Source organism: Aythya marila (assembly GCF_965140915.1).
Source record: "Aythya marila genome assembly, chromosome: 17".
Lineage (NCBI taxonomy): Eukaryota > Metazoa > Chordata > Aves > Anseriformes > Anatidae > Aythya > Aythya marila.
The window spans coordinates 9,169,843-9,183,687 of NC_139058.1; the positions used below are offsets into that span (position 1 = coordinate 9,169,843).

Sequence of the window (13,845 nt, forward strand, 5' to 3'; positions counted from 1 at the left end):
AAGAAGTATTTATTCTAAAGCATCTTTTTTCAATGGGAATTTTAGTTGCAGAAATACTTCTGTTGAGCTTTAGAGCTTACAATATAAGTCTATGACCAAATAGAAGCTGATGATGCTATTGTCATTGAAAGCAACAGTAATCATATACTTAAGTATTTTGTTGAATCAGACACATATTGCTGGAGAAATGTTGTTCTCCTCTCTTCCTTTTCCCCAGCAGACTCTGGAATTGGAAACATTTCCATATTTTCATATTCTTTATACCTACTTTTCTATTTGTCTTCGGGGTTCCAGGTAACATGACAGTTACTTCTCTGTTCTTTGTCTCCACATTATTACTGAAGCATGCATACACTAAAACTGGACATTTTAATAGTGTATTACCAAGTTCCATTGAAATTACAGGTTTTTTTTATCACAAGTGTAAATGCAGGATGTTATAAGAGTGCATATTAGCACATATTTACTCTCCCATTTCAGTTCAATTATCATTGTCTGAAAGTGAACTCATTAATTTAGACAGTAACATTTCCAGAGCAGTCATCTGAATTATGTGCAGTTGTTAAAGAGCCTTGTGTCTGCTTCTTAACAGCTGCCAATACACATGTCCATGGAGCTCAGCCTCAGGAACCGCTCTGTGTCCTGCAGAGGGAGAGCTCCAGTGCTCAGACGAAGCTAAGCACCTGTTATCCCAGCTGAATAGGGACATATTTGTAGCCATGGGGGAGGCAGTGAAAGACATCGAGGGATTAAAAGGACTATGAGATTGTAGTCTTTCAAGCAACCCTGTACTGCTTCTCTGGTTTTTGCTCACATTGAGAAAACCTGCTATACTAACTTCCAAAGAAAAGTACAGGCCTGGTAAAACTTGACATTGCTCAGTTTATTTAGAAGATTGACTTCAGAGACAACGAAAAGCATCCTGGTGCATCCAACAGAATGCCCGTAAACACACTTGGCTTATTCGGCTTCTATAGAAAGTGAGTCTCTTTCTTCTCTCAGTTAAATGAACACAGTCCAACAGCACTACCTAAATGCCTATGGATAGTTCTAATTTAAAATGTTACCAATGCAATTAAATGGCTTCTTTATGCTAGCAAAGCAAAGGCAATCACACCCACATTCTCAAAGAGAAACTCTTGAATTTATTTTTTGCAGCAATACTTTAACATGTGCACTCCCGAGCTGTTATTATGCTCACAGAAGCCAAACTGAAAAATCATCTTGTAGCACAGCTACTTGCTGTGAGACAAATGTGTCAGACGCTTTGTTATGGTCCCAGGAAAGCCCATTTACTTATTAAGTATAGGAAGTGTTTCCAGCAGTGCTGTCTATTGGGAAAGTCATAGCAGCACTGTTATTTGTTTGAACTTGCGTTGACTACTTGAGGGCATAGCATTGCAAATAGATGTTGCAAGCTCAATAATTTCCACTGTGAATTTCTAAACCTTAATATTTTTTTCTAACCCACTTTAACTTAATGGAAATCTAATGTACAGTCTAGACAATCCTAAGAGACAAATTTCCATATTCAAACTACTGCTTTTTGACATTTATATAGCATAGTGTTTTTACATGTTGGTTCAATTAACAAGTTAACTGTCTTTGAGAATTCATCTAGTGCCATATCTAAAAGGAAAAGAGAAAATGATCACTGCAATCTTATTGAAGGAGTTACATTTGATATATATGCACACATTTAAAATAGAAAATGTGACTGTTCATACATTTGGGTGTGCAACTTAAGGAAATTGTATCTCCAGTGTGACTTACATTAGAAGTGTTCTGTGATTCTCTTGTAAAGTATGAAGCTTTTCTGCTCACGTATCATACTTGAACAGTATGTGTTCAGTGCCATATTAGATAATGCTCCATGCAATGCCTATTTGCAAATAAAGTTCATTTGCCAATTGTTTCTTGTGAACAGCCCTCCGTATGTGGCAAACACCTTTGAGAAGTAAAAAGAAAAAAAGGTGAATACATAGACAGGTTCCTAAGCTAAATGGAGCTATACATTAGAAGAATACCAATTAAGCATTCCCACATGAAGCACTATGTCTAAAATACTGATACTTGGCCTTTCAATTATAGCTAGGGTAGTATCACTAACTAAAATAAAATTAATCCCAATCTGATTCTCATCTGCTTTTTCCATATATGAACTTTGTTTATATTCCACTTATACCAGAATTCACTGTTGTTTGAAAAGTCTTTTAAAAGGAAAGGAGAGAAATAATAGGCTGAGAAACACTGAAAGGGGGATATATCACTGTCTGATCTCATAGCAAAAACTCCTTTTTAACACATATGTTGACTTAGTTTAGACAGGCAGTTTCCTTTAATATGACAACGTACTTAGACATTGTGAAGTGTTCTTCCCACTGGGATTATATAATTGAACGCTCTTGTACTAAGCTATATACACAATCATTTAATTGCATAGATAAATCCTAAATGCAGGCAGAAGTGTGATTTTACTTTTTCCCTTGGTAGAAGAGACTTTGGTTTTCTGATTTTGCAATCAGTTCACAGCCTCTGCTACATCTCACTACCCTATTTCATGTGCATTTCTGCAAGGTAAGTACAGTACTTGATCTTAGCTCCTGGTGACTTTAGGTAACAGAAATTATACCAGATTTTTCTTTAGGCTTGAAAGTTACGTATTTCTTTCCTCATCCGCACATACATTTTCATCCCCAATTAAAATTTGCCTTAATGAAACTAACTCAAAGCAGTTTACAGATCCATTTATCACTTACCGCTGGACTCAGGTTACACTGACACAAACCCCATGCCACTGCAATGAACCAGATGGAATTAATCAGGATTTGCAATGATGAAGCTGAAAACACTATTTGAGCCCTTTGACACAAGACTGTCAAAAAATATTTTTTCCCTCCCCCATTATAATATGCTGCATATCAAGACATTGAAAAACACCCAGTAGGTTTCTTACAGGGGGGAAGGGAAAAGGAAAAAAAAAGCTAAAAAAAGCTATATGAAAAGGAAGCATAGAGTATGTCTCGTTTTATGCTAGCGCTGTCAGATTAATAATGGAGTGAGCACACACCTTTGTGCGTTTGTTGCTGCTGTATTATTGTTTTGTTTGTTTTGCTACGTGGGAGTTAGTAAACTGACTATGAGAATTCTCTCCTCATTCCCTTTGTTTTGATTCAGACTATAAATGACTATAGAAGTATGAAAAAGACATACGTTACAGTAAGACTGCAGAAGCCTCTTAGAAGTGAGATTAAAAGCAGCAGTATAGTTCAGTCTTTCAGAAATTTAAAGATAGAGCCTGGTCATCCATTTTATTTATTTGTTTTCCTGTCCTAGGGCACCCTCTAGCGCTATTACAGCAGCTAGTGTAACTTCCAAACAGCATGGGATGAATGAACTCTGGGCATGGCTATATACTCTCACAATCTTGAGACAGCCCTCCAGCCAGGTTTGCCATTTACCTTGTTCTTATTCCTACATAACATTTTATTATGGATAAATCCATCCATAGGATAGAAAATATTTTGGAGCTAACATACAGCACAGCCCCTTGATGAGGTCCTACTTACTGTGCTGTGAGGTTGCATCTGAACCTCTGCAGGCAATGAACTCCTTTAATACATGGCAAACAGTTCATGTGCTTGATATATAGAAGGCTTGTGGGAAGTACAGAAAAAAAAATCAAGCAAGCATGAGTGTTGTGTGTGTGTGTGTGTATATATATATATATATATAAAAATATATACACACATATATACTCTAAGACTGACTCTTTTTATGGGTCAGCTATGGACAAATCTAATCAAGAGCAGCAACCTCACATTGCCATAACAAAGCTGCAGAGATGTTGGTGACAACATGCTGCTCTAAGACTGGTACAGAGGTTCTGGAGCTGGCTAGCAAACATTTGCTGATAAGGTGACCCCATAATATGCATTAAATAATCAGCAGCAGGTATAAAATTGTCTATCCAAGGAGAGACGTGTCTTTAAATCTCTATTGAGATTTGCCTGGAGTCTCTACATATTAACATTGAAGAGCCATTCAAGTGAAGATGAATAAAAGTTATCCTCCAGAAGCCAACAAACCCCAGGTGCTGGCCTGTTACCCTTCACAGTGCTGTTGTACCATACCCTGCAACGACAGCTGAGAGTCACACAAGGCAGATCTCACAGAGGCTTAACTTGGACTCGTACAGCCTGTGGTACAGTACCCCAAGGTTACTCCCAAAACACTAACACACAGATTGATGTTTGGACTTGATGATCTTAAGGGTCTTTCACAACCTAAATAATTCTATGATTTTAGCATTAGTGGCTTCCTAGTCATCAGCTAGAAGAGAGGGGAAGGAAAGAAAGGTGTCAATTAGCACTCAACATCTACACTAACATATTCACCATTTTCTTTAGAGGCAAGAGCAAAGCTCCTTCATTCCAGTTTTATGTAACTAAGAAACCATAGTAATTATGCCTGCTGCCTTTTCTTCTGAGAACTCCAACATATTTACTCTGCCACCTTTTTCCTTAAAGTATACGAGCTATGTGCTGTGTGTAAAACTGCATGCAAGCTACATCCACCACAGGTTTTTCCACCTTCCCCAGAAATGTTATCGCCACTACCCAAACTAGAACATCGAATTTAACAAGTGTGATCCTACCCTGGATGATAAGACTTTGTCTATTCTCACCTGGCCCCTCTGCTGCCAGTCAGTGCATTTTGTCTCCTAATCAGCTTCAGCTGCCATGCCTTCCTCATCTTTTCCTGGTCCCTTTCTCCCTGACCATATGGTGTTTGTTTGGGCTGCAAAAGACATTAATTTCATTATTTATGAGAAAGTCTCGTTCTAATAGAGATGAGGAGAGAGTGAGAAGAGAACGAGAAGGGAGAGAGAACAGAGAGAAAGAACAAGTACTGAACCCTAGAGTTTGATAAAACTAATGAAGGTATTTGCTGTCTTCCTTGATTTGGTAATGTTTCATTCCATAACCGAAATATTAGTTTTTGAAGAACAGCATTTCTGAGGCAGTGTGGAGAAGTCACTAACAACAGCTGTTGTTACAACAAAATTAAGTCTTCACAACACACTAACCGCTACCTCAGACACAGAAATTCTCGATAGTGTCAATCATATAGATTACACAATCTTTATGCCAGACAACGAAATTTAGATGAAAATTAAACACAGACAAATCCAGTACTACATACTGGAATGATGATGATCAGTGAAAGACACTTTACAACATGTAAAACCAATGCCAAACAACAGAAGAGCTATACACAAGTTATTCTCAAAATTTGAGTAAAAGTAATTTTTTTTCATTTGCCTGGATGTCTCAACTGTTTGGGTTTTCAGTAGCCAAAAATACTTGCTTTTTAATAAAATCCAGTTTTCTAGCTCCAAGTATTCGGGATAAAAATGACATTTGAGTTGGACAATGTACTTTATTTGGCAAATTGTTTTCTGTTTTTAAAGCTCTTCCTACGTCAGAGCAGTAAGGATGGTACAAAATACCATCTTTCAATACATTTCTGTCTGCACATGATAAAGACAGCTTCTTAATCCACAAGCTGACTAAACAAAGACCTTACCTTTAAGTTTACTTTAGGCACCAGACATTCCTCTCCCTATAGCCTCATAGGGAAAAACAACAACAACGTATATACAGGAGCAGTATACTTCAGCAGCAGCCATTTATTCATCTGGCACAACATTACAGAGACATCTGGGAACAGAGATTTCAGAACCAATGGTTATCCGGTATATCCTGAAGACAGATGCTGTGTTTACATTTGATATTCAACTCTGAAAGGAGAGAGTTGGTAAGTTTGATCTTGCCTATACTTGGATGTCAAGCTAGTGCAACTAGAATTAGACTAAAATCAAATAAATTATTCAAAGTAAACTCATCACTAAGTGCAGTTTTACCATAAGGCATATTTTTTTTTCCCCTTGAAAAATCCCACAAAACTACCCTGGTAGGCTTTAGAAGCTGCCGTATTAAGTGAATGCTTCTGTTTGTACAGGATTTGAAGTTCTTGCTCCAAAATACCTTTAGGCAGGATGCTTCAGACAAACATATTCTTGGCATCTTCTCTCCAGAATATGGTTCCTTGTACTGAAGGACTATATAAACTGTACTTACAGAGAGAGGATTTCACACATACAGAATGGCTCCATTAGCCTAAGTCAGCAGCAATGCCCACTATGGAAGATGGCTCACAGTCAAACAGTGCACTGTTCAGCCATTAGCAGAAGAATGGGATTTGAAGGAGATTAATCTCACATTAATCTACATTAATCTCAGTAACTTCTTGAGATTGACAAAAAGCCGTTGAGCTACCCAACAATATAACGGGAATGTAAAATTATAGATTAAAAAAAATAAAGGAAAGAAACAAGGGGAAAAGATATAACAGTTTTGAATATAGGACTAAAAAAAGTTATATGGTTCTGTAGTTTGAAGATTAAAACAAGCTTACTGCAGATCAGCAATGTTCAGCTCTCTTTGCTGATGGGAACAGTTGTGTTTACTGTTCTTACTTTCCTTCACCAGCAAAAAAGGACTAGAAATCAAAGAAAGTTCAAGATCAGGTATTTTAACAAGCTCTGGAAGCTGGAAAGAAAGCCCAACTACAAAGAATTCTTAAGAAGAATAAAGAAAAACATTTTCAATGGCCAAATTCAATTAAGACAATCAAATGCTCAGTCATCATACCTCACACTCAAGCTAGAAGTCATTCAGTCTATGAACTTAAATGTGGTCATAAAGTTAACCATACATTGAAAATATAAATCAGCCAAAAAGCTTATGAAATCTATTCGAGTGAAGGACCACTACTGAGAACTAGCTACTCTGAGCTGTCTTCCATTTCTCATTAAATATATATATTTTTTACCATGCTATTTTTTTGCAAAAACAAAGCTTTCTAAAACTTTGTTTTTTGGCTTTGATTTTTTTTTTCCCTAAAGCCAGTCAATGACTAGAAAGTATACTATGCATTGTATTTACAAGAACTTATACCAAGTTAAAGAGCAAACAAACACTGAAAACATATTATTACTACTGAAAAGATCCACATACTTTTACTAATCAGTTACCCTGATCTTTTTCACATCAGTTGCATCCAGCTCACCTATCACTTGTAGAAAGTGAACAAGTTACACGAACAACTGCTAATATGCCCAACATGGACATCCTCACTTACTTACAAATTACATTTTGTTCAAAACAAACAACCCAGAGTATGAGAATAAACTTGCAATACTAAATTCAATGCTGCTTCTTTTTATTCAGGGTCCATTTATTATTCTTACACTGAATGAACGACCACTGTACCAGCAGATTAACTGCTACTTTGTTCAGCCAAATATTCTTTCTATGTGGTCACATTTACTACATGTTGTCTTCTCCTTTATGTTGTTCATCAGTATTTAAAGACACTCAGGTGAAAAAACTCAGATCACGTACCAGCGGGGGAAGTGAAACCACTGTGTGCCATCTTGGTAACACTGACTAACCCGGCTCTGGGGGGTTAGTTAGACCAAATCCATCCTAAGAGATCTGACATTCTTCAGAAAAAGAGGCTTCCCCCAGCTCCCTTCCTGCACTACCTCCTCATCCAAGAAATAAAAGGAAGGGAAGAGTACTACTTCTTCCAGGACCATGGCATCTTGTCCTCTCAGACGAACAGAGGCAACAATAGGTACATTTCAGCTTTATTAGAAAAAAACAACAACAACAAAAGTTTATACAAAGCTCTGCATTTTACAGAAAATCACCTCCCCCAAACACAAAGAAATCCAACATGGCAAGCTGTATGCATTTTTTCATATACATACATATATATGTACATACACATATATATGTGTGAACGCACGCGTGTATATATACTGTGACTTTTTTTGCATGGTTTGCATTCATTATTTTACAAAGTTAACATTCAGTAGAAAAAAAGGTCTTTGTTACCATTATTTTCCCATATAAATAACTGTGAGCAGTCCCTCTGCAGATAGATAAAAAACACCTTTTCGTGTCATTCTGTAAAAAACAGACATTACTGAAATGGCATTGAAATCTCAATTATTTTTTTTTCAATACCACCATAAAAATATCATCTAGCCCCCAATTCAAAATGCTTGTCCAAGGCATTAGAAGAGAAAGGACTGTAAGACAATTCTGGAAAGATCAGTTTGTTAAGCCAACATTCAGGTAGGTAATTTTTGCTGGACCTCATACATTGGTGTGAAATGAGCACAAACAGGAGGCCAACCTCTCTGTCTGCCTAGTAAAGCTGGTTCTTTGCCTATTGCCATTGAGTCAAATTCCAACAAAGCACACAGCTGCGCCAAGTAGCTGACACTCTTCACTCACCCTTCTCACCATGCAGCAAAGCCGCAGACTTTCTTGATGCAATCAAAACCTCTACCAGCTCAGCAAACTTTTCCTAATCCATTCACCTTAATAGGAGCTGGACTAACATGGCATAACTAGACAGAGATTAGGTTGCTGAATTATTGGGAGAAAAACTTAACCAATGGCAAAAATACAAAGACAATTAAAAAGAAGAAAACACTATAGAAAAGAGCTGTCAGAGTGAATCCCAAGGCTCTGGTTTGAAGAAGCAGAAACAGTAGAGAGATGCAAGTTGCAGCTCAAAACATCCTTTTGTTTACTGAAGTTAAAGGTGACGTCGTGGTCCAAATGAATTAACTGCCTGGTAAACAATCATTTTTTCCATCAAGCACCATGATGGAGAGAATGGCAAAGATTTTGAAGGCAATACAAGTGGTGGTGGTGATAACAAAGGTAATGAAAGTGAAGAACATAATGATGCAGATTAAATGGTGAGTAATGCCAACGAAGATGTTTGGACTGCCAGAGATGCAGGCAACAAGAAGAATGGTTATATGGTTGGTGTTGATGATGGCCAGAATTCATTCATATGTCCATGTAGTCATCATCTTCATCAGTATCACTTTCCAGTGAGGACTCCTGGCTTGAGGTCTCTAAGATTTCCAAAGCTGGCTGACAAAGGCTCTCCTTCTTTACATTCGCTGCAGACTGAGCAGACAAAATAGCAGACTGATCCCAAAAAGAGAGAGAGAGAATATATTGCTAAATAGTCAGGATAAACCCATGATCACAGGGACAAAAGCCAACTGGTTGCTACTTCTTCACATTCCAAAGCCCTCTTACTTTTATAAAAGATATGGCATCCTAATGTGAAACACCATAACATTAACCAGTAGGCTTCCCCACAGTTAATATTCTAGTAGCTTCCACTAATATAAGAATAGCAATTGCTGCACTAACTCTCCCATTTCTGTAATTTCTTCTAATTCCCTCAAAAAAAGGACAAGGACTAGAATAGCTGTGATGTCACCCATGGCCAATATTTCACCAGTTCTTAAAAACTGACTCCTGCTGACAGCAGCTCATATCTTAGAAAAGAACAGAATAGTTCATTTGGAAGGGACCTACAAGGATCATCAAGTCCAATTGCCTGACCACTTCAGGACTGACGAAAAGTTAAAGCATATCAAGGGCATTATTCAAATGCCTCTTGAACACTGACAGGCATGGGTCTTCCGCTATTTATGCTACCTCTGGTTATGAACTGGAGACAGGAACTGTTGTTCCTTATGCACAAGTATTTGACTGAGGGGACAATTAAGATGAAAACAATCTAAATAATTATTTTTTCCCTTTTATTACCTTTAATTTTTGCTTGGTCTCTTCTGAAATGCTGCCCTTTGGAGAAAGGAGGGTGGGAGTGGGTGGAGTGACAGTGATCTCAGGTGGAAATTTGGTGACAGATGAAGGTATGAAAAGCTTTGGCATGTTGGGCAGAACACGAGTTTTTACTCGGGTGCCATCTGTCTTGTTCTGCTGACTTCCCAAAGTCTGTGAACTGGAGCTGAGTTCAGGCTTGGAACTGGAGGCTAAACAGAAAATAATAAGAAAAAACATGTTAGGAAGTTATCAAGGATTTCACATGTCAAAGAAGAGGGAACAGATGATTGTTAGACATATGGCTGGCTCAAAAGGCCTTTCTTCAAGCTTTAATTAGGGTTCAGAAACAGAAGAAGAAAGTGCCTTAAGTTTCTAAAATGGCAACTAGGAATAATTAAAAAAAAGTATTTCTAGACAGTAGAAACTCAGCCTGTCTGCACCAATCATGACAGTGGCAGCACTGCACTGGCCCATCGACATCTAGTTAGAAGGCTACCACAAACATCTTTAACTTGTTTCAGAAGAAATCATCTAATGTTTGCATTCTTTAACTGTATTTCCATTCCATAATGCAGCAAAAAGATACTTCATTTTACTTGTGAGTCTTTTTTAAACTTCCTCCACTACAGCGTTGTCCCTTTAGTAACTGAAGCATCAGCTCCTACTTCCTGTCAATTAATACTGTCCAGATCTACCATCCACTTGCTACATTTTCAAACAGGAGTTTTGTAATTTCCACTAAACTGTCCTCACAAGTTAAGAAAAATATATAGTAATGCCTGTCAACACTTCCTCATTACTCCCTTCAAATCCTGCCATAAAAGAAAAAAAAAACAACAAACAACCTCTTTTGGTGTAATGTCCAAAAAAGCAACAAGATCCTTGGTATGCTCATGCTATTGTCTGCCATATGGGCTAGCACCATCACATCATTTCCACATACTCCCCAAGTATACTTTTAGCCTGTGCAATGCAAACTTGCTCAGACGTGGCTCATCTTGTGAACTGAAGAGGGATCTGGCCCTCCCTTATGCTCCATCACAATACAAAACAATGTATATGCAACAATAGTCAGCAGAAGACAATGCTTTCACATTCAAAACTGAGAACAGAGATTTCTTGATATCTTACTAATAACAATGCTTCACGTGAAGTTAAATTAAAAAAAAAAAGTTGTACAAGCAAAAACACCAGTGTCTCAGACGCATAATAATGACAGATGTCTTTATACACATTTTTGTTCGTATTTAGTCTTAGTCAAATCCATCTCTTGCAGGTTTCTGGAACTGACAGGGCTACTTTAGCACAGCAAAACAAAATGCCAGCTCCCTGATGCTATCCTGAAAAACAAACAACAGCAGACTGACTACTAAGGGATGTAAAATTGAATTGTATGTTCTCAGCAGTATACAAGAATGTAAGAACTGCCACAACAGATGAGGCTTTCCATCATGGTCAGTGACCCATCTCCGTTTGCACGCAGTCAGTTCAGAGTCAAGTACCAGAAATGTTGCAGTAATCAGACATGGGATAATGTGACTCATAAATAAGGAAAATAAAGATACCTTCAACATGAATATCTACATTATGCCTGCCTGAAAAAACAAGTTTTACATCTTTCCAGTTAAAACACCTTCTCTTGGGAAGAGGGCAGAGAAGGGATAGACAGCATTAACTGTTATAATGCTGGATTTTGTTAACTTCACTCATTCTGAATATTGTAAAAAATTGTTTCCTTCTGCCAAATATTCCAGTAGTGTAATCCAAAGTGTAGTCATATTGACCTGTGCAAGATTACAATTAAAAGAAAAAATCTACTTCCAAAGAAACACAGACTATAGCACGATAGCCTAGTACTAGGATGTCTTTTATTTGGCTTTGCTGCCATAGTATTTTGTATGTGAGTCACGCACCAAAAAGAATAACCATTAAGGGACTACAAGGCACTTCTCCAGGAAGCTGTGACATTGCCAAGAATGCCTCTAAACTCTGGAATACTCTACTGGAAGGCAAGCCGCAGAGAAGCTGGAGAATACGTGTTGCAACTATCCTGTAAATCAATCCCTACAGATTGATACTCAGATAACCACTTATTTCCACTGAAGCACGGAAAGCTCCTACCTTGGGTACAAACATGTCCCGAATTTGTGCTTGTCACTGATTCCACTTGCCAGCAAACAGGCTCTGGTGATGGTGCAACAGTAGCCATTTTCATCTGCTGACAAAGCCGTGACTCCTGTTGCTGAAATCCAAGCCCCTCCAAAGGCACTTCAAGCTCTTCTTCCTCTTTATTAATGAAACATAATTCACAGATTAACAGACATCCTGCTCTCTTTCCTAAGCTTCAGTCCTTCTGCTGTCTACCCAACTGGTAGAAGCTTTCTTTAAAAAATAAATTAATATTTTTTCTATTTCTAAATCATAACATGACTGTGTAAAATGAAATACTGGCAAGGCAAGATGGCAACCACAACTTTTTCATACCTGGTGCCATCAATTCAAACTCGTAAAAAAAAATTGCTCTTTAAAAAAAGTGAAGAAAAATATGTGGTGTGTGGCATTTTGTTATCTCTGCATACCTTCAATAAACAAATACATGCAACTGACCATTAACCTTTGGAGATGTGAGGGGTGAATCACCTGTCATATATGCAAAGCAAAATCCATCACCCTTAATGATGAGCCAGCTGTGATCGATGAGTCCCTGTCTGATCTGCAACCACAGGTACAAGCTACACTGAACTGCAACTTACTGGGAAGTAAGATTAATTACTGTGAACATCCAGCAACAGGGATTTTTTTTTTAATGTAATCAATATGAAGCTATGCTAAATGCCCAGTTTTCAGTGATATGCCTACCGAACCTTTATAAATGCATTGGTCTAGTATTCCCACCCTCTGTTATTCCAGAATTTGGGATGCTTAAAACTCAGAATCCTGCCATGTGTGAGCACAATTTCTTCATTACAAATCAGCAGTATCTGTTTTTAAATTAATGCAGTGTTAAACCAGTTTTCTTGCACACTGTACTGCATACTGTACTTAACAGGAGTAATTTTCACTGAACTACTGAGAACTATTAATGGCAGCCCTTTCTGGGAAGGGCAGACTGAAACAGCAGCTGGCATTTCAATGCTACAGGCACACAAACAAGGTCTTATTTTCTGATGAAGTCAAACATATCCTTCAAATACAAAGGGCTATTGAGGAAAATTTGAATTATCTTCTGCTTACACAGGGTAAGGTGTGCACAGGCAGCTAGTGCAGACAAGCAGATGCAATGTATATTCACAGCATCACTTGCTCTAAAATTCTTCCTATGTCCATGCTCTAAATCAATTTAGGATTTTGACAGCAGTGTCTTAAGAAGGAATACATTTTTCAACTTTTCCTCATTCGAAAAGTACTCTTCCCCTCCCCCCCCCCCCCCCCCCACCTCACTATATGTTGAAAACACTTCTCCATCTTCGTCATTGTTGATAAGAACTTGAAATTTACCATGGTAATATTTTCCTGTCCAACAGCTCCCCTTGCAGAAAATGCTTGAGAGAATGCCTCAGCTTAACAGCTTGGTAAAATCCACGTTGATGCAGTTTGAAAGACACAACTTTTTAAATGAATTAGATTCCTAGGGTCCTTAAATAATTTTGTATAGAAAAAGCTTGCCAAAGCAGGCTATAAGTTCCTTCATCCGCTAATTTTCATTGGTAAAATAAAATAACCCATTACCTAAACGGGTAGCTGATAGCCAACACAAGCCTCAGGATAAATGAGTCTGCTTGCAGAGAATTCTCCAAGTTACCAAAAAAGAAAAGGTCGCACACTACAGCACAAATCACAGGCAGCTTCTGTTCTGTGATGTTCCACTCACTATCAAGCACAAAATGGGAAGGTCTAACGCAGAAGAATAGCTCTCTTTCTCAGCACTTTCTTGCACATCTTTGTACGGATACTTCAAAAATTAGCATTGGAAGTAGGAAAAAAAAAAAAAGTTGCATCTGACCAAATCAGCTTAAAAACAACACAGAAGGAAGTGGTTATACAACAGGAATCTGAACTAGGAAAATCACAATTCACTGTTTCCCTGTTTGAGAAACAGAAGATAGCTGAA

General features: G+C 37.9%; 1 protein-coding gene and 1 long non-coding RNA gene across 5 annotated transcripts in view; both read right to left on the reverse strand.

Annotated features, from left to right (window-relative positions):
* Nucleotides 1-1,818: 1,818 nt before the first annotated feature.
* On the reverse strand, nucleotides 1,819-4,756 carry LOC309884841. The gene is made up of 3 exons (XR_014318700.1): nucleotides 4,688-4,756; nucleotides 2,760-2,797; nucleotides 1,819-1,948 (listed from the first exon to the last, which is right to left on the reverse strand). It is a non-coding gene; the product is annotated as an uncharacterized lncRNA (long non-coding RNA).
* Nucleotides 4,757-5,706: 950 nt separating this feature from the next.
* CABIN1 (calcineurin binding protein 1) overlaps nucleotides 5,707-13,845 on the reverse strand; it is a 111,627-nt gene continuing 103,488 nt past the window's right edge. For 3 of the 4 annotated variants that reach the window (XM_082773758.1, XM_082773759.1, XM_082773757.1), the window contains exons 37-39: nucleotides 11,856-12,020; nucleotides 9,717-9,943; nucleotides 5,707-9,083 (exon numbers count right to left, since the gene is read on the reverse strand). In XM_082773758.1, the coding sequence (XP_082629884.1) occupies nucleotides 8,940-9,083; nucleotides 9,717-9,943; nucleotides 11,856-12,020 (536 nt within the window). In that variant the 3' untranslated portion in view covers nucleotides 5,707-8,939. The remainder of the gene's footprint in view (nucleotides 9,084-9,716; nucleotides 9,944-11,855; nucleotides 12,021-13,845) is intronic. The other variant, XM_082773760.1, reaches the window with a different exon arrangement.